The 22181-nt window shown below is 37.4% G+C and overlaps 1 protein-coding gene across 1 annotated transcript in view; it reads right to left on the bottom strand.

The window, feature by feature from the left end:
- The window catches only part of LOC100700775 (exostosin-1), a 312004-nt gene that overhangs the window by 24346 nt on the left and 265477 nt on the right, over positions 1-22181 (bottom strand). The window contains exons 6-9 of the mRNA XM_003456622.5: positions 15892-16011; positions 11774-11906; positions 6160-6278; positions 5094-5189 (exon numbers count right to left, since the gene is read on the bottom strand). Of these exons, the coding sequence (XP_003456670.1) occupies positions 5094-5189; positions 6160-6278; positions 11774-11906; positions 15892-16011 (468 nt within the window). The remainder of the gene's footprint in view (positions 1-5093; positions 5190-6159; positions 6279-11773; positions 11907-15891; positions 16012-22181) is intronic.

Here is a 22181-nt window from a genome sequence, read left to right as displayed (position 1 = left end):
GGACCTGGCTTTGTGCACTGGTGTGGTCAGTGTTGGTCAATGTTGTGGTCATACCAGAAATGGAGACCCTTGACTTTCAAAGTCAAAATAGTCTGAAATATTGTGGTTGTAAGGCACAACTGTTACTTTGAAAGCAGGCGTTCTCCTTTTTAGTGTTCCACTTTTTCAAGTCTCGCTACCGCTTGTCAGTTAGTGAGTGAGTATAAATAAATCTGTCTCTTCCATGTAAACAATAGGCCACTGTGGCAATCATAAGGAGGTTTTTGGTGCAGCACTTTCTTTGCAACTAATCTTACCCAACTACAGCCAGTAACTTCTTCTAAATACTTTACTGAAAGGTGACTCTGAATGTACTTGAGAAAAAATAACACTGAAGGCAAGCACAGGACAGAGGTTGAGGATAGAGAGAGAGAGAGAGACGGAAGGAGAGAGGGGAAGTAAAAGCTTGTTGATGGAGTGCATCCACTCAGCATTACAGAGTAGATACACTCATAACCAACAGCAAATTACTCTGCTGCTGTGCTCTGCCGAGGCAAATGACAAACTTTCTCTGTATGTGTGTGAGTGTGTGTGGATTGTTGCTACAGAGGGAGCAAACACAGCGTGCACTTGGAAGGAAATACTGTGAAGAGCATCTGTCTGGGCTGCATGACAATATACCACATGTCTAATTATAGGACCACACATACACATGGTCGCTGAGATGCGTTTTACTGTCACCAGCGGAGACATTGTTCTTTCATTTCAAGAGGGAGACGTTTACATGAAAACAAACAGAAGCAATTAGACGACTAAGAGACTGACATGGAGAGAGAAACATGCTGGCATGTATGGAGGCTTCATTTAGTAAGTGAGTATCTGACTGAGTGCATTTTAAGAAGCTCAACTGGTTAAAGTAATTAGAAAATGTGACATTTTTCTTCTGTTTATGAAATATACCGTAACAACTATGAGTTTTTACAGCATGTATATGTAGATAGAGGCAGAGTACAACCCAGTAATATTGCAAATGAGAACAAACGAAACAAAGTCACACTCTTGGCTTCACTCTAATATCTAACAATCAAAGCTCACACTGCTTCAAATTTACCATTAAGAGTCTATTTAAACTTGAAATAGCACTGGATTAGAATTTAGTTGACAAAGGAAAAGAGTGTTATACATGATTCCCTCCCTCTGCTGCTTGATTATAGGACTTCAGGTAGGATTAAATGAAAATATACTCAATATCTGCTTTTAATTAAACCTGGAACTTGGTGTGGAAAACAGATATAATGAGGTTCATTCATGCTTCTCTTTTTTTTTTCATTCCAAGGACATTACAGTGGTGTTAATGAGAGAAGGGGGAGCTTTTTTCACTCTGTCTTTACATATTTTATCCTTCTAATCAAGTGATTAAGGCAGGCTACATATAAAAGACAGATTTAGTGATCATGACATCACCTATCTTTAACTGTCTTTAACTGATGATGTATGAACCCTGCTTCCAGGTCCAAATTGCTCTGTGTTTATTAAGGCTCTTGTGTTTTTAACATGTTTTAATGCTTTGTATCTTTTTCTTTTAAATCTGTACAAGCCCCTAAAAAGAGTCAGTGATCACTGTCGGGCCTCTTTCGGTATTTATTACCACTGTTCATTTTAAAGCTCACTTTTTAAAACCTTACATGTAACTACAGCCAAGTCCATGCAGCAGTGTATTAATGACTAACCTCGTATTATGGATGGATTATCTCAGTTGTTCTCCTGACTGAAGTTTGGTCCGTTTACAGCATCCTGCCATGCGATTGCATTTGTCCTTAACGATCGGGAACCCTCACCTTAACTTTTATCAAGTGGAAAAAAGTTAGCGTTCATCCTCCAGTGTTTATATTATGCTAACATAGCTGTGTCGCTAGCGATCATATACCAGCTAGTCCAACTTCAGTAACCCCACAAACATCACTGCTGTTTAGTTTTCTGTCTTCATTTTTGTCCGAAGTGATAGCAGAGCTGTACGTTTTAATTTTTGGTATATTTAATTTATTTATATTTATTAATATTTATTTGGTGGTATATTTATGTGGAAACTAGCAAGCTAACTCCCTGCTAACTTCTCACTCTGTTAAATTTCATAAATTCGGTTTTCATGGATGCCTGGATGTTAAACTTCATAGTTACACCTGGTAGAGCAGCCGTACAGATCATTTTATTTAAGATGAAAGAATTTAGACACAGACATTAGACATTAGACACAGTTTGAAACTTTCAGTGATGCCACAGTGTTCCTTTGACTTTGGGACCTGAGGCTGAGTTTGGACCCGGAAACTGCTAATGACATCAGACTTAAAGACCAAATAGGTTTGTGAACTAACCCAGCTGTAACCTCCACTGAGAATGAAGCCAACACAGAAGTGCATGTCTGAAGTTCTTCTATTGTTCCCTTAAAGCTTCAAAAGTGAGTCAAACCCAACAGATTTACAAGTTCAAATGTCCAATTTTATATAATTAAAAAGCATATTTACAGCCTGATTTAAAAAAACAAAACTTTTTGGCCTCTATAAATAGTTTCCCACTGCATAACACCTCTATGAGAAGTGGATTTTTTTCAATAACTCATCCATCTGGTTGCTGGAGTTAGGGGCATAGTTGCTCTGACAGATTTTCGAACACAGGCAGCTGTAGCCCATCCATGTCTGCTGAAAGGAGTCAGTGAACTAAACCTGAGGAGACAGGTTTAGTTCAACAGCAAACCTGTTTGTGCTGTTGGTACCTTTTGGAGCATTTTAATGGCATTGCCTGAAAAATGATATGGGCTGCTGTTTGCTACAGTCTGTTCAACAAGTTTGTGTTTCAGTTTTTGTGACTGAAAATGGAATATTTTGTCAGTCTGTTATTTAGTACTAATTAGCAGGTAGTTGTTTCTGTGTCTTCACCCATATGATTCATAAATGCAGCTTGCAAACCTAGCAGTCCACTGTTTCATCCAAATGTGGTAATTTCTTGCTCCGCAAATCTAAAATGGCGACAGCCAAAATGCCAATGGTGAGGCTTCAAAATGCAGGTTCACAGACCAACATTACAACATCACAGTGGTAATATCCATTTTTTACATGGTTTACAGGACTATGAGACTTTAAACAAGGGACTTGTAATTAATAGGGACCTAATAAATGATGCAGGATTTGATTTAACACTATGTCAACCCAGCCTAAAAACTACAATCTACAATTAAATAATTTTGGGTTTGATATTTTTAGATTAAGAGTCCCAGTCTCTGGTTACAGTTCAGAAAAAAAAATCTTGAAAGCTTGAAAAGAAAGCGACTCAAGTTTTTCTAGGTTTTGAAGATCCATGAGACTTCTTCACCTTCTTCAGCTCTTGGGTGATCCACTGGGGTTTATTATGTGTGACTATCCCTCAGTTGTTCCAGAACTGAAGAAGCACAAACAAAATAAAACAAACGAACAAAACAAACAAACAAACAAAAAAACACTTTGAAAACATGTGGTGTGCTCTAAAACACAATGCAACCACATGCTTATTTATTTTCAATCAAAACTATAATCTTTTCTTGATTTACACCATGTGCTATGAGTACCAAAGCAAAATCGATAAAAACAAACAGTTGCCTGAGTTTTTTTTCTTTCAGAACAGGAAGAAATGCAACAATTTTAGACTGAGCGATATATCTTATCGCTTTCCTGTTGTCAACAAGGAAACGTGTGAGTTTTTAACACTACCAGATGCGAAGAAACTAGCAGAACATAATCAGGACCAAAGAGACACCCACACATTCCTGTAGAGTTTAAATCAGCAACAGTAACTAAACATCTGTGATGTAAATCAGGGTCTTTAAAACCCATCTGACTAAACCAATTCAAAAGTCTTTAGTGCATTATTATTAGTAGTAGTATATGTAGTGTGAGAAAGACTGCTTGCTTTAGTGTTAGCAGCAGCAGTCTTATGGCCACTAATAATGGTGATATGTAGTCATTTCATACTCGCTGTAGGGTAGATGGTTGGTGTATTTCAGCTTCACTGAGTCATAATCCTGACCCACTCTTGTATTTCTTTTGCTGTTAATATAATAACAATATATAAGACTCAGAACATCTGGCATCCCCAGAGGTATTTTGCTGCATTTCCTGAATCATTAATCATGGACTGAGAGTCTAAATGGAGCAGAATTTCTCGCTGCAAAACACTAAACACATATTAAAGACTCATTTTTAAAATCAAGGGCTATTGTTGCCATGAGAGCGTATTTGGTCTACAGCAACGTTCAGGTAATGCTGCCAAACAAGTTCTCCAATGATTCCAGCAGAACATCCATCGTTAACTATACGGGGGTAGAATTATGTTATGATTTGTGTTGATAAAGTTTTTCATTCATTTAAAAGTCAATGATATCTTTTCCAAGAATCTTCATTAGTTTGTATTTATTTCATATTTATATTCTGATTTATTAATCATAAAAGATTACTGACAGTTATGTTGGATGATACTCGCTGTCGCTGGGTAAAAAAGTGGGTGCTGCATTAGAAACCATCTGGTAACTGCTTTGGCTGCGTTACTTTGAAGAGAAATGGTCTGCAATTGCTTCTTTTACCTCTCACTATCGCTGGGTGAGGAGGTAGCGAGTGCTTGCAGACAGTGTCAGCATCTTCTATGAAATCTGCTAATGACCACAATCATTGCAAGGAGGCTTTGAGTTCGGCGCCATAAACTTCTTTGCAATGAATTTCACCTAGTGACCGCCAGCAATCTCTAGCCACCACTCGGCAACCACCAGGTAAATATATTCTCCTTAAACTTCATAAAACTGGTATAAATTGTGCAAAATACATAACACAGTGTAAGTTTACAGTATCTAATCCTATAGCTGTGTGATATTCTCATTCATGTTATTGTTATTTATGTTTTTTCGTGTGTTATTGTTTTCCATCTTCCTCTAAAACAGCTCCCAGAACATCAGCCGAGTGTTTCGGTCTCTTTCATATCTGGCGTGCCCCGAAGCAGGTCAGTTTTTAAAGGTGGGGATAATATGTCTTCACTGCTAAGCATTTAAATCTATTTTAATACATAATGGATGTAAAAAAGCCAACAGCCATTACCTTGGTCTGTCCTTCAATGACAGTGAGAGGCACACTGGTGGAGGGCCACTTGTTTCTAGGAGGTAAAGGCTTGTCGCAGTTCCATAAAACCACAATCTGTGTGGGGAAAAGAACATGGTGTCCATTAATATTATACAAGCCCCAATATTGTTGTGAATTGGTTTCTCCACAGAAGGTTTTGAATGAGCTGATATTCCTCATAATGAAATGTCCGTCCTATTTTTCAAGAAGCAAAGGCCAGCCAGGGTCTTCTGCTTTACAGAGAACCCCTTGCAAGAGAATATCTTATTATCAGAGTCAGTACATATATAATCTTTAGTGCCAGAATAAAAAAATGTTCTTTTTTCATTAGCCCTGTGAGTGTGTGGACTGAGTTAGTCATCACCAAGTTTGTTTCAAAAGCTTTTGCACTTTCAGTATATTTACATGTACATGAATATTTATAGTAAAGCTTAATTCAACATATTTCATTAAAAAAAACGCATTATATAAGAGACTCTGCTTATGCAACAGACCTTTAGTACTCAGGTATTACTCTAGTGCCTTTTTCTAGTACTTTTTATAATGTGTAGAATAATAAAGCTTGTTTAAAAGCTGTCTAGATAAATTACAGAGGTCAAGAAGACGTGTGAAGATTTAAAGCAAATTATCAAAAAAAGAAATTAATAAAAAATACACATTATATTTGAAAAAGGAGCAGAAACTGGAATATAAAACCTACAATAATCACTAATCTACTTTCTCATTTTTTAGACCTTCTTTAAAAAATATATATTTTGGATTTTTTTTACTGTTATATGAAAAAAACAAAGAAGGAAGGGAAAAGTAGGAATGAGACAAAAGAAAAAGGAAATAAGGAGAGAGGGAGATATGGAGAGACAAGGTTATAGAAGAAACACATTGATAACATAAACATCAGCTGTCAAGTGAAACATTTTAGATCGCAGAGAATTAACACCTCCTGACACTGTTTGCATGTCACTGCATATATGTGAAACCATTCTTTCATCTCTTTCCTGAACCGCAGCAGCATCAACTCACAGCAAAGTTCAGACACACTTCCCACCTGTGCACAGAACTTGGACTTGGCTACAGCGATGATGAGCTTCACCACAGGGGATATCTGGGACTGCAGAGGAGTTACCATATGGATCACAGCGGTGAACTGCTGCGACGGGCTCTTACCTGCACAAACATACCCATACTTCACAAACAGTTGTCATAGGTAAACTGTATTTAGGCTTTTAGAAAAACAACAACAACACCAAAAAAACAAAACAAAACACAGATTTGTGCAGATGTAGCTCTCCATAAAGCTCCATCACGGTTAACTGGACACAGAGTGCTCCACGCTGCACCCGTCATCCATCTTCGTGACAGCATATACACCCCCCGGTTCAGATGGCTGACCATGAGTAAACATGTCTAATCCAAGAGTGAACAGTTTGCTTTGAGTCTCTTTTACTCAATCGTGAATGATGCTGATTTGTTTCTATAATGGGTAATTCTGTTTCTACAACTCTTGTTAGATACTCTCTTGCATTTTACCGAAACAAACAAATGAACCAAACAGAACAAAAAGAGAAGCAGCAAAGCAGAATGAATTGAGGCTTCTTCGACAAATGGTATTCAGAAAAGAGTGGGATGGGAAGATTTGTAATTTTGAGAACCTTATTCTCCCTGTGGCAAACCTGTGCCAGAGAAATGTATTGATATAATAAAGCACGAGCTTCTACAAAAAGATTTCCTTAATACATCTTTCATTTTAAAATAGATTCATCTATTATTGTCAAATATTACAGGATTTAATTCACATTAATGTTATTAAGATGGCTCAGAATATAGAAAACATACACTGTTTTTGCACTGTAAACTTTGCTGCATTCATAATCACTGCAAACATTATCTGACTAGTATTAAATCATTCCACAAGGCTTGCATGGGGCAAGAAATGATCACAAATATCACACAAACAGCAACAAATTGTAGTCTGTGTAAATACTGATGGTGATTTTCTTCTTCTTAATCTGATTAGCAAATAAGTTGTGTAAACTGTGAATATTTGGCAGCTGTGAGCTGTGTAAATAGTCTAATTACATTAATAATCTATTCACTCACAACAGCACTACATAATACACTCTAGTATGCGAGGACACATTCTAATCAATTTGCCATTTATAATTATTACAATATATTGGAAGTTCACTTACATTTATTATAAATTAATGTTTCATAATTGAAGATATGAAACAAAGAGGTTCATAATGAAGAAAAATAAGAATATAGTATTAGAGTTCTGTGAAAAGCAGAGGTTTCAGGAAACACAAGGTAATACAACCTCAATTCCAAAAAGGCTGAATAACAAAATGCAATGGTTAGTCATAAACACACATTTTGACATTTTCACAATAAACAGTGTTATAGAAATACATTTGCTTCCTTCCTGATTTCTTTTTGTGTGTGTATATTTCTCACACTTTCACGTTTCGAATCATCAAGCAAATTTAAGGCAAGAGGACCTAAGTATGATAGTTTTTAAACGATTTGATCTATAAAGGAAAGAAATTGTTTAAACCTACCCCGCCCTGGTAAAAACCTAATTGGCCCCTAAACATAATAACAACTTGTGCCGCTCTTGGCAGCAAGAACTGCAATTAAGCATTTGCAATAACTGTCAGTGAGTCCTTCACATGTTTTTTGGTCCATTCTAAGATGCTCTTTTTATACCCCATCATGTTACTGACCTGTTGCCAATAAACCTAGTTAGAATCAAAATGTTCCTCCTGCGGTTTCTTTTTAGTATCACTTACTATTCCAGCCTTTCCAGCTCTCATTATAACTTTTTTTTGAAGTGGTTACATTTTACAAAGATTCTTATCCTCTGTTTTGGAATTCAAAACAATGGAATCCATCCATGAGACATCTATAATTTAGCTTTTATTTAAGGTCATTTCAATAATTTCCAATAATATTAGTTCACAGAGTGAAATTTTTCCATCATGTTAAACGTACTGGGTGTTAACATAGATTTTTGTTCTCTTTTACATGTTTAGTATGTTTACCACGTGATCACATGGAATCTATTTGCTGTTGTTTCCTTCACTTCAAGAAGCCCAAAAACTCTAAATTGCAGCAAAACTGCTTCTATTCTATTTTTACACACTGCCAGAAAGTAATTACAAAAAGTTAGATACCCCATGTGAGCAGCTAAAATGAGGATTGCAAAAATCTATAATAGATAAATGGGCAGGCAGATGTGGAAACACACACACACACACACACACACACACACACACTGAACACTCAGAGCAGCCAAAGAAGACCAGGACTGCAGGCACATGGCATGGCAAGTGTTGGGTGCATTTGGGAATAGGGTAAAACACTTCCTCATGGATAAGTGCAGCCAGAGTGCTCTTTAGTGTTGCTCTATCCATCTCTCTGACACTGGGCCCCCTGACCAGCCATCTCAGGTGGGCTTAGTGGTATTTATGGAAGCATGAGCTCTGCCTTTGTGGGGGTCACATAAATAGGCTCAAACCTTCTGTTTCTTGGACATAGCTAAGCCATCTTAATTTCTGTTAAACAGCATGTTTCAGGTTTTTTTTAGTACCAAAACCTCGCAAACACTGAAACATTCAGTCATAGAACAGAATGGAAGCACTGGCTCTCTGAAATCAGATCATAAGGGGACATAAAGGACCTTTCTCAAATCGGAAATATTCATTCAAAAGGTGAGAAGTTAACTTTGTAGGGATTTTGTAATTCTTAACAAATAATCAATTTCATAAAACAAGATAAGATGCAGTTAATTGTCTAGATGGATACATTTGTTCTGGGTTCAAAAGCTGCAAATGCATACTACATAGAAATAGAATAAAACAGAATACAAAAAATGAACATGTACACAACTCAGCCATCACACAATGCAAGATTATACCCCAAATATAATAATATTATTTCATTATTTAATAATTAACATGAAATCTAAAATTGAGAAGTTTAGGTCTAGTATATGGATAATTCATAGAGGCAGACTAGCATCCTTGATGTGCTTTTGTTTTCTTTTTAAGTCCAAGACTTTTAAAAAATTAGAGAAATTCTCTTTTTAACGATTGCATTAAAGTGCTGGAATTATACTGGAATTTCGTCAATGATGCCAAGTTGATCCATACTTTTTAAGTTGATTTTAAAAAAATGGAAACAGAAGAAGAAGTGGCCAGAGATGCACAGGAGGAAACAATGGTACTTAATGGCCAGTCTTAGTTCTTGCGGGCTGCATCAGCATTACTGCAGTTCTAGCGAGGTAATAGCTTAGGATATCAGAAGTGTTTATGTTTACATTCTACCTACAATATGGATTTAACGCAGAAGCAGAAATCTACTGTTACGACTGTGACAAGAATCTGACAGAGTTTTGAGTCTAGTAAAGAGGCATTGCACTGGACATTGGACTGAATGCTCTCAAAATGGCACACATGGCAGCTGAGCAAAAGCAAGGGCTTCTTTAAAGCTAAAGAGTGTCCTGTGCAACCAATCTGCGCAACACTGATAGCAAGGTCAAAATCTGATACTGACATCTTGCAACCCGCATAGTCCAAAAGTGAGCACACATACCTTAAACTTCTTGAAACACATCTGGAGCAGTGTTAACTGTATTGGTCTGTCAAAGATGTTTTACAGTTCTTAAACAAAAATTTTCTTAAGCAAACAGTCCTAAATACACTATGGTCTAGCGTTACATGGAAAAATCAGAGCCTTGAGGCAGGAGTTTTACACAACCAGTACCTTAGTGCTGTCTTGAGAGCAGCTTGCAGCTCAGTTCTCATCTAGTACACTGGGACTAACTGGCTTTGACAAAGCATTTGCTGATTTCAACTATATGTATAATTTAAAAGACAGGAAATCAGCATACATCAAGTTTTCTCCCATCTTTAGTCACACTTTTATACTGACATGTGCTGCAAGTCTATCTAAAACTCAACACCATTAAAAAAAACTACAAATGTCAAACCAGCTATAAAATAGATGCTATATATTAGAACAGTATTGCTCTGATACATCAATTTCTAGAATATTAACACAACTTGTTTAAATAATTTGAAGAAGCTGCAGAGCACAAATGACTGGACTCCTTTTCACACACTAAAGTAAAACTGTAACTTGAGGCATCTGATCCCGATGTCTTACTTGTCCTGAGGCAGCTATGTATTGACATTAAGCCAAACTTTTTTAAACTATCAGGCCCAAGTTGCAACAGCTTTGCCATCAAAACTCATGGGAAGTTATCAGAGTGAGACCGTCGTATACACGGCGCTGACGAAAAGTTATTCCCCCAGCAGCAGCACTGGTGATGGCGGCAGCAAAAATAGTGATTTACTGCAGAGGTGTAAACAAAACTGCTCCATCTATGGTTCTCCTCTCTCTTCCTTCTAACCCTTGTGTCCACAATTCCTCAGAGAAAGACAAACATCGATCTGAGTTACAGCCTCAGACTACTGAGAATCTCTCTGGTCTGCACACCCACATAAACATGCACATATAGAAGCCTTATTTCTTTCCCTGCAGCTTCAAGTTTCTGAACTCTGCCCCAACAGGAGTCTTGCAAAATTTACGTACATATTTTAAAAACAATACTGCAGATTTTTATTACAGCTGCCTTTGTTAACCACTTATCTGACCTGTGTCATAAGCCATGCTGCTTGTACATTCACTGTTTTAGGCTCTATAGACAGGAGTTTAGTTTAGGCAGCCAATGAAGTTCAAGTTGACTGGATTTAAAATTAGTTGGCAAACACATCCTCATTTTACAATTTCTTTACTCACTGATATGGTCATTGTGTTCAGAGGTGAAAACTTTCAGAAAAACACTGGAATTGTCACAGACACTTTTCTGTCACTGATCAAGACAGGACAGACTTTATGATACTGACAGCATCTCTTGATGCATCTCCTGGCTGTCACTGACAATTCTGACATTTCCCTGAAAGAAAAGGGAATGTTTTGGATTCCAACAAAGAAGAAAATGTAGTTTAGTTGTGGTCCATAATCGCTGTTTGCATGATGTGTCCTCCAGCTGTTAATATGATTGTGCCAAGGAGAACACTTAATGAAAACAAATAACTGAAAAATTGCTGCCATGCATCACAGCCCAGATTCAGTAATTATCATATATGTATCAAACTTGAGTTTATTAGCTCTGTGTCACAGGAAGTGGCTTGAAATAAACTTATAAAAATTTCTGAAGTTTCCCTCCTTTAGGCACCTTGAGACATTCAAGGGTATTTCTTTAAATCCTGTAAATCGCGAGCTGGATCTGCAGCAAACCTGACTTTTCCCCAGCACATGCACCACACTGTGGTTCATGTTTCGTGCCTCCTCTGACAAAAGGTACTCATCACTACTGAGCAGAAACACGCCACAACCCTTCTTGTTTTGAGGAAACCACACAGGTAAGGAACAGTGAGTACCTTTACTTGAGCCTCCTTACACAGCCCTCATCAAAGTTGCTGTGATCCTTACCTGCTTATTTCTCCAACATGGTCAATCTAAGTGATCATTCTCCTATTGGCAAGTACACTGCATTCCAGTTATTCGCCTGTGCTGCAGCTAAGTCATAAAACAACAACCTATACCATCTGTGCTACACTGAAATGACTCTTGCGGAAAGCTTATGTACTCACCCAGTAGAGCATAGTAAAAAGGAAACTGGGCAGCATCAGTTGAGTACTGAGGGAGTGCATACAGACCACCAGGTAGGGAATTCCACAACAAACGGTTTCTGGATATAAGGGAGTCCACGCGGTCCTGGATGATCTGGATGAAGCAGAGAAGTAAAGCAGAAAGGAAGAAAAAGAAGAAAAAGATCATGGAAACAAGCTGAATTGTACATGAACCATAAAAAATATATTTTATAAAAAAACAGAGGGGTAAAAACAGGCTGCAAGAGTGAACATCAAGTATAACTTACCAGGAAGAAAACAGGAAGAAAAGATGAAACTATAATAACCAATCATTTTCTTTTCTTTTTTTTCTTGTTTTTTTTCAGTCAAACTGAAAAATCTATTGCCTAAAATTGCCCCCTTACCTCCACCACCTAACAACAGACATTTACTAATATTTGAAACTAAAAATGAAAGCTTTTTAGCTTATGTTTGGTGCTTGGGGAGGTCTCGAAGAGAGGAACATCTTTGCAGAACAGACCCAGGATGCTTCGTCCTGTGGAGCAACTCAATCCCAACATGAGCAGTCCATTAGTGATTTAGCTAATACGATCCATCTGTCTCGTTACCGGAGGTTGGGTGAGCTGGTTGAATGTTGTGACAGTGAGCCAAATCTTCCAGAAGGCAGTTACCATAGTATAAAATAATATTAAAGGAGAGTAACAACATCATAAGTAAAAGTAATTTATCAAGTATGAGCAAAACATACTCACGAGCTTTATTAGTACTACTACTGATGTTTTAATGAGGAAATCGGCTGGTTAAACTGTTTATTGCACATTTTATTAACTCATTATACGACTAGCTTGTGAGATTGCATTTTGTCAGTGGAACATATATTACTGTATGAACTGCAGCAGTATGAGACACTGAAAATACCTGAAGTCTGTACAGTGATGAGGATCAGAGGATCTGACTCTGTGGCAGAGGGGTGATTGTGTAATCTGGTTTACTAGAAAGTAAGGAAGCTTTTGGGGGACTGAGCAAAACCTCGTCCCTTCTGAGGACAGCTTTAGGCCACAACTGTACTTATGTTTTCTTCTTCTCTGTTTTTTTCCCTTTCTCTTCAGTATCCACTAGTTGGGGCAAATAATTCAGCTCAGGTCTGCCAGAAAGACTTTTTTAAACATGTGATGCTTTAATTTACTACATCCTGCCCTACAGGATGTAATGAAAGAGTAATGGAGCTGTTGATTGTAGCTGATTGGTTGGTTGCCACTAAAAGATTTTATTTATTTATTTTTGCAAATTATATAGTGACATAAAAATCCTTCAATTTCATTTCGGTTTTAGCACATAAATGGCATATGAACTGTCTATATTTTTGACTTTTACATGCATATTTTAATTTTTTTTGCATGACTAATAATGGACAACAAACCATTCAAAAGTAGACATATACCTAAGTAGTTTTGACTTATTGTGAAACTTAAAAAACACATTTTTCATTTTAAAAAAACAATCAAACTTTTTAATCATATTTCTTTGTATTTAGATCGAAACAATGGAGGAAACAGGGAGTGGGGAATTGACACTTATATCCAGCTCTTAATAGCCACACACACACACACACACACACACACATATGCCTACACACCCACCTCCTTACACCAACTGTCAGGCTCGCAGTATGTGGGACACTACAGTTATCAGCCACGCTTCATTTCACCCGTTTAGCCTGGTGGCATGCTGGCTCTGACTTTTTAGCACATCTGGCCAACAGTATACAGCTGTCAGTGGTCTCCTGTCTAATTTCATACCCTGCTAGCACTGGGCATTTGGTGGAATAACCAAGGTCTTGTCTGTGCTCAAAAAAAAAAAAAAAAAAATACTGCAATTTGAGGATACTTTGTATTATTAAGGTAAACATGAAGGCAAACATAAATTATAGTTGCAGGGCTTGGTGATTAAATTATCAGTCATTCCATAAAAGATTGGTCCTTATTCCTGGTGTTTGATAGATGGCATTGACGCAAACATTTTAATATACACAGCATTAAATTGGCTCAAACAGAGAAATGTATGACGTTATTACAGGCATGAGATCTTTAATATCAATTGCATATGCCGTACTTTCAGTTCACTGTATCATTTTTCTACTTTAGAAAAATTACACACATAACAGGAGGCAAATTCTGAAAGCAAAAGTAATTAGGAAAATAAAAAGGTTGTACTTTTAAGTATAGTAACTGTTTGAAACCCTTCAGGGATGGTTAGACGTGCTTCATATTTTGAAAGTTTTGAAAGTTGATACCTTGATTGCTCATTTGTGCAATCAAAGCAATCAACTCAGCTATACAATTAAAAAGGGTGTCATTATTTTATGACTAATAACAGAAAATAATTGTGCCAGCATTAAAAATTAATGACTTTTCAGTCTGTTAAACTTTCTTTCTATTTGTATAAATTCAAAGATGTAAGATATAAAATCAATAAGAATGATAAAGCCAATTTTCTTAATAAAACCTAAATATGTGCAAAAAACACTACCTGTATACATGTACTTCAAACTTTGTGAAAAAGAATGGAGATTCCACCTTTAAACTTGCATTCACCAATTAAATCAGACAACAAACTGGCCTACACAACAACCACAGTCCTCACCTACTAATAATATTTTTACACACATTAAAAAAATAAAGTGGAAAAATTTAGTCTTTCTTTGTTGGTGTAATGATTGTAATAATAGTATTTATGTTATTGCTATGATGATAATTGTGATAACTATGATATTAGTATTCATGGTGGACGTGATAAATTAAAACAAACTGTGGGCTTTAGAAAGATCATAGCAATCATACTGATGTTTATGTAATGATACCTATGATTCTTCTGCTGATGTTGGTGATAAAAAGGATTATTATCCTCTGTGTGTGTGTTCAGAGATGATACAAAGCGCAAATGGTCCCTGAGGTCTGAATCGAGGCTGTAAGGAAATTAATTTCTTTTAAAAAAGAAAAAAAGGAAGACTAGGATGGCTTTTGTGGTACATGGCAATGACACAGGTTCATTTTCTGTACATCAGCTGGTTGGGTCATTTAATGAGCCAGCCTGTGGGTTTCTAGCCTTGAGAGCGGGCATGAACACCCACTCACATACTGCAGCCTCTTAAACCTGAAGGCTGCCAGACAGCATGGTCCTCCTTCACACTTGGTGCTTCACAACTGGCACTTCACGACGGCTCTTATGCACCCGCTATGTTTACATTTCAGGCAACAAAATGTTGGTTTCCATCTTCAATATTTCTTTTCTTTTCCCAAAGATTGTCAGGTTAGGTTAAAATAAAACCTGAACTCCACATTAGATATAACGTTTTCTAGGTTAACCTTGCTGAATAGTCCACCTGAGATTTTATGAGCACTTTCCACACATAGCAAGAGGTTTTCTCCATGAGGTTTACTTTTCTGTTTAGAACTGATAAGGCACACACAATCTAGACTACCATTAGATACAGAAGGGCGCCTGCTTCATATATGTAACTGTCACAGGTCTGATGACAGTGAAGACAATGAACATTAAGTACTAGCTGTAAAAGGTTTTAGCAACTCATGTCAGCTGGTGCCAAATCAAAGGGAAAGAGGGGCAGTAGCTTTAAGAGTTGAATAAAGGATAAGACAGTTCTATATAAAAATGTTATATGCCAATGGTGGATCAGCAGCTTTCTCATATGATGCGGAAAAACACAGTTTCATGAAGAAAAAACAACAACAAAAAGTCAAACTGTAACCCTGATCTCAAAACAAACTTTGAGCATGCCAAATCACCCCCGGTAACTTTGAGATACCTTCACTGAGTGTTTGAACACTGCATTGCCGAGCTGCTTCTGAGTGGAAATGTATGAATATGGAGTAGAAAAAGTACTGCAAAAGAGAGGGCACATTCAGCTAACCTTCTTTGGATAAAAAAAAAATACTGACAACTGGAGAAAGAAATCCTTCAAAAGTTTGTCTTTGGGAGGTGATGCATAGCCAGCGGCAATCTATAGTACAGAACAAGCTATAGCAGTTTGACTGACTAAATGCAACTCTCCTGATGAATAAATCCACAACTCCCATTAAGACAATGTTTTGCAAGCTTACCTCAAGAGTTGTTAAGACTATTTTGGCTACGGAGGAAAAGTAGGCGTCCCAGAGGAACTGAGTTTGCTGGCGGAGAGCCAAGATCCTGTCACGGCCCACGGACCGGGTAATGGAGGGAACCTGTGGAAAAAATAGAGAAAGAAGATCAAGATGACAGTGAGACAGATTATATTACGCTGGATTTTTAAACTATGCTGAGTGAAGGATGAGAATCGGCGGAAGGCAAAAAGGGTGGAGGAAGCATAAATAATTTGTGGACATGCAGAAAAGATTAAGGGAGATTTTCCCCTCAAGACTCTTCCACAACCACATCTTACTTTGCACTTAACTCCACTGATGGTGTTTCAACTAAATCACCTGCTATTCAGCTCCAGTTCTGTATTCACCTGAGAGTTAATTCATCTAAGTGTATGCTCAGAATATATATACAGTATATATACATATATATATACATATACACTCATATACTTTTTGATATAGATGAGTTTGATGAGCTCTCCAAAGCTAAAAGATATTTAAGTTTTAGTGGGAATTACACAAAACAGTTAATCAACTTATCATAGATGTTACATTACCTCAACAACTTATTGATCGTTGTTAATTTATTTTTTCCTGGAACAGAAATGAAGGGGAATGAAAAAGCAAAGGGCCATGTACCAGCAACCGCTGCTGATCTGCTAAGACCCACAGGAACAGCCCATGATCTCACTGGTCCCAGCACACACTAACATACAAAACATGAGCAGCTGGCTTGTGAATTGCCTGAGTGGCACCTTTAGGGAGAGACAGTGCAAGCCTAAAATTAAGGAACACCATGATCCTGATTTGGGAGCTAAACAACCGGATATGCCAGGGAGATGGTGCAGGATGTTCTCTTGATGTCCAGCTTGGAAAACAACAAAGTTCCTACAAGATGAGATCAGACATAACCATAGATGCTCCACTGAGCTTGACAATAAAAGTGTCAAGGGAATTTTCTAAAGACCCTCATCGGACCTTAAGAGATGGGGGCGTATTTGAAGCCCAAGAACTGTTTGGTGTCTCGGCCCCAGTGACAAGAAATCTCCCGTCAATAAACATTAGAGTGCCAACTGGTTAGACTTGGCCAATGAAAAAGCCACTGTGGTCTGGAAAAATAATGAGTGATGGTGATAATCAGTTTTCCCGAAACACTGGTCATTTTCCATGAGGGTGTTGAGGATTTTTATTTAAAGAGTCCCAAGCCACTTGGCTCTATTGCTCATGCTCTGACCAGGGAGCTCTCATCTTACAGTGATCTGTGAAGCCTAATGAGGCGACTCTGACTGACAGTCATGCTGTCTGGAATGTCTTCTACTGATATTTGTCACTGAAATATACCAATTTCCACATGCATTATGTGTCCAATAATATCTTCATCCCCTCTGCTTCAAGGGGAAATGATCCCTTCATTCATTTAAATGAGACCACTGCATTGACAGGAGTGCTGATACAGTGGGCGTTGGCAAAAAAACAAACTGCAAAAACACAACTCTAAAAGATAATATAATTGAGTGAATTGAAAAAGTAAAAGTGTACATTCTATATCATACTAATACTTTTGAGTTTTCATTTATTGTTTGGATTTAGACAGGTTTAATTTTTGCCTCGGTTTCTTTGGTTTACTGTACTATTGATTTTTGCATGCTTTGTTTTGCTAAAAATTATATATTCAATTAACTTTTTAACAAAAGTTACAGTTGTTTGCCTTTGAAACTTTGCATTGCTGGGCTGTCCAATTAGCCTTCAAACTCATATTCCTATTTTTTAAACTGGTCTTATTAAATTGCTTTTATGACTACAGTGATGCTGCTTGCATTTTTATTTATCTATTTTTTAAATGCTTCACTCTTTTCACACAAGAATAATAAATAAACAAGACTGGATTTCAACTCTGACAGCCCAGAAAATATTTTGGGTAGTGACAGATTTACCAAGCAGGGTGAATTAGTATGAGGCTGCACTCACAAGACTGCACTGATAGTAGCGGTTTGCAGTCAACTGCCTGCTACAACCGTTAGTAAATAATTTTTGTATGATTCATTTAAATGCTTTCCTCCCATAATTTTGCTCTCTGAAATCGAAGGATCTGCAAGTGCATGCTGTATGCAAGGTCAGCTGCAAAAATAGCTGTGTCCATGCTTAGCACTGTGCCTCTACAGTAAATACAGATAACACAAGTATTTTTTTAATGCTTGGACAGAGCATTAGTAAATCTGGTCCACAGAGTGATGACAAAATTGCATCAAAAATGAAAGAGTAACAGATTATGTGCCAGAGTGTTGATAATTATGGGTAAAAACCAATAAAAAAAGCACCCACAGTACAGAGTGGCTCTGTTGCTTATCCACCTTATAACAAAATTATATTATAATTGCTTTTTCATTTACTTTTAAAAGATATTTATTTCACATTTGTGTGATCTGAAAACCCCACATTAATCATGAACTCGGTAAAAGCGGTTGTGCCGGTGTTGACGTCACTGGGATCTGCCTACAGCAGCACAAGCTTTAATTGTTCAGCTCTCTGAGGTGGAATATAAACAACACCAATCAAATCAGCCCCATTCTCTTTCCCTCGATTGACTCTAATAGTGTTTATGTTTCTCAGCAGGGGGGTGTTTTGTGTGCGTGTGTGTGTGTGTGTTGTGTATTTCCCCTCTCCATGGAGGGAACAGAAACTCTACATATTAAACAGCCAGGTATTGCCGTTCTCAGTGATGTAATTGAAAGTAATGAGATTCAACTCTCTCAGCAGGTGTTACAGCTTCAGCGTTGCGTGAGTTCCTGTGTGTGTGTGTGTGTGTGTGTGTGCGTGTGTGTGTGTTTGTGTGTCTACATGCGCATGCACGTGTGTAGGTAGTTTCTAGTGAACAAAAAAAAGGAAAAACCAATCAGGGCAAGCATACAGAATTTGTTTACCAACCCAAAACTTAAATATATTCTGGTTAAATATTTCACTGATTATAGCTTTCTTTATAGATGTTGTCATCTGGACCAAAAAATTAAATTAATAAATTCTGGATGTTTTAATGCTTCTTAAAGGTGTTAAGCTGGCCGTTGAATAAACCACAGAGCCTGAGGCTAAAGAATCATTTCTGATATTTACTTTCCAGAAACTGATTTTATTCTTGCCACTCTGCCGACTGCCTCAGTGCTGAAAGAAAGAAATTAAACGCCTTCAAGGTGTCCTCAAAATCTAGAAAAGTGTGTTTAATGAAAAGCAGAAACAAACTGTATTGTTTTTTATTAAGTAATTAATTAATGTATGTTTATTTATGTCTCATTATATTAAACTGCTCAACTGGTGTTTATTCAAAACTGACAGGAAATATGCAGATGACTTTATTTCATCTAAAAATTAAGTTCCTGTCTTTTATCAGGAATTTGGATGACATAGATGATTTTCTGGAAAAGAAAGGTGGTTTCTGAACCACCACGATGTTTACAGTTAGGTCCATGACAATGACAAAGTTTTTGTAGTTTTGTTTCTGAGTCATATATTTGCACTGGATCTTTCAATATGAGGAGAAACTGACATAAGTCAAGGGGGCAACTATTTGCCTGAAAAACCAAAATAAACCTATAAGAGAGATTGCAAAATATGTCAGATTGGTTAAGTCGACCATCTATGACATTCTTAAGAAGACTGAATAAACTGAAGCTCAGCGACACCGAAAGGCCCGCAAGCCCACAGAAAACAACTAAAGTGCATGATGACAGAACAGTTTGAAAGAAAAAAGGTTGGTCTACAAACAAGAGATGCCTTGTAAAGAGATGGTTGACAACAAAGTGCAAAAAACTGGTAACAAGAATTGAAGAGGACCACATTAGATTTACCAATAAATAAATAAGTAATCATTAGATGAAACCAAGGTTTACTTCTATCAGAATCATGGGAAGAAGTATGAAAAATGAGAGGAACGGCTCAGGATCTGAAGCAAACATCATCTGTCAAACATGGTGGAGGCATTACTATAAGTCAGCACAGTCAGTACAAATGAAGAAAACACTTTGGGAAGCCATTGACTGCAGCCAAGTATTAAAATCAATCCTTCAAATCCAATCAAATCTTTGCAATTACTTTTGAACCTCTGAAAATGTTATTACAAAATCTTATTTTGTAAATCTTTCCATTCACTCCAACCTATTCTGCTAGTAAGATCTCTGTGACAGCATCAGTCACTTTACAGAGTGCTCCAAAGTACTGGCACAGATTGATCTGAGGGAGTCGTGTGTCTTATGTTCGCTGAGTCAGTCTCTTCCCTTCCTACCTTTGATTCTGTGCTTAGCGTGGCAGCAAAACAACAAGAACCACTGATCTGGTGAACAATGAAGGGAAACAATCCAACCTTCACCAGTTTGAAATGTTAAAATATGCCTCAGGTTGCATGATGCTTGTTCTGAAGTGACATATATGTGAGCATCCCTTTATATGCCACTGTGGTTCATCACTCACATATTTCATGTATTATCCTGAAAGCCTTGGAATTAGCTGTGTTTATACCTGCCCCTGTCATTTCCTTACATGTCTGCATTAAAGCAAGGGAAATTAATGGAAAAACGTTCGCTTTGTTTGGATCGGTAATGAATGTGAACACCCTCAGTGTCGGAGGGTATGTCAAAACAAATCTCTCACTTCACACATTATCTTAACCAACAATTAGCACGCTTTTGCAAGATGGTTTTATTTTAAGCAAACAAACCAAATAACAAAACCTCTGACAAGATTAGTGCACTATTGTGAGTCTCAGTAATGCTTAATAATGAAAAAAGCCTGGTATGTTTTATCTAAAAGCCACATTTTTTTAAGATGGCCTGTCTGCTATTGTGTGTTTCACACAGAAAAAAAAAGCTAATAGAAGGCTAACAAAGAGCCACAAACACACTAATTAAAAGCAAAAAGCCTACACACGCTTACTTCTGGACTTGCTGTCCAGGTGGTGGAACAGGTCACTGAGGCAACACATGGTAGCAGCACAGAGTTATTACAGTAAGTAAATATCACAAGCTTTGCCCACCGCTGTAATGAAAGAGAACAGAAGGTGATCCAGTTGTCGAATCATCTATTTTAGATAAAAATAGTTCAGAGTGTAGGTGTGAGTGTCTGAATCTCACTGCTGTCATAAAGCATATGATTTTAAAAAAGCCACATGATTGCAATTAGATTTTTAAACTTGGTACATGTCGGTGATGTGCTGACAGGTCACACTTTTATCAACACTAACTTAAGAATCACCATTTGATGACACAGACACCAAATCCCAGGTGCTTTATTTCCACATTATATTTCTATTTGGACTTCTCTGGGAAAATGATTCATTTTGGAGGTGGCATGATGGTGCAGTGGTTAGCAGGAAGTTTTGGGGTTTAAACTGGCTGATCAGTCCTGTGTGGAGTTTGCACATTCTCCTTGCACTTCTGTGGCTTTTTGATGGCTTTCTTCCACAGTCCAAAGACATATATGTTGGCATACTTACAGCAGGTCAACTGCAGATCCTAAATGAGTTGTAGGTGTAAATAGGACGTGTTCAGGGTGTTGCCACATTTACCGGCTCCCGCCTCTGTGTGAACCTAATTGGATTAGTTACTAGGAACAGGGATAGATCCTTGGTTTTATATTCAAAAGCTCACAATGAAATTAAATTCATTTAAAATTACAGCATTTCACTTAGAGCTATGTCATCCATGCCTGTGAATTGTGAGTGAAATGACAGTCATTTGAAATAATTTAGAGAAAATATACTCCATGAGAAAACAGCTTTTTCCATGAAGTTTAGTGTAAAGAAGGGATTCATCAGAGGCCTCTCAGAGCCAGGGCCTTCCACAGCTGTTGGAGCAGGAAGCAAAAGCAGGTTACCTTTGCTAACAAGTTCTTAATGAATACCCATTAGTAGGCCACTGGTATGGGATAGTAGAAGCCTGCAGATGCAGAAGTCCATTTAAGGGTTTAAAATAAGCAATAAAATCTATTCTACAAGTCATGAAAAAGGCTATTTGATAAACAGTATCACAAACAAACACTTGATCTTTGAGGAAAATTAAGTGCATACTTGGGATCTGTTTAGTTGTTGACATGACTGTGTGCCCACTTGGAGCTAAGCTTTTCAGAGAGGCAGGAGTGTATTGAGGAAATATTACACATTTTGTCAGTTTCTCCCAGGCTTCTCAAACTGAATACATGATTTGCATGAAAGTGCCTAAACTGAAATCAAGCTGATTAAACTCATATGGCAGCTTTGTTTGGCAAAGCCAGCCTAGTCTACTTCAGGG

This window comes from Oreochromis niloticus, linkage group LG15 (genome assembly GCF_001858045.2).
Source record: "Oreochromis niloticus isolate F11D_XX linkage group LG15, O_niloticus_UMD_NMBU, whole genome shotgun sequence".
NCBI classification, from domain to species: Eukaryota; Metazoa; Chordata; class Actinopteri; order Cichliformes; family Cichlidae; genus Oreochromis; species Oreochromis niloticus.
This window is presented reverse-complemented; position numbering and strand designations above follow the sequence as displayed.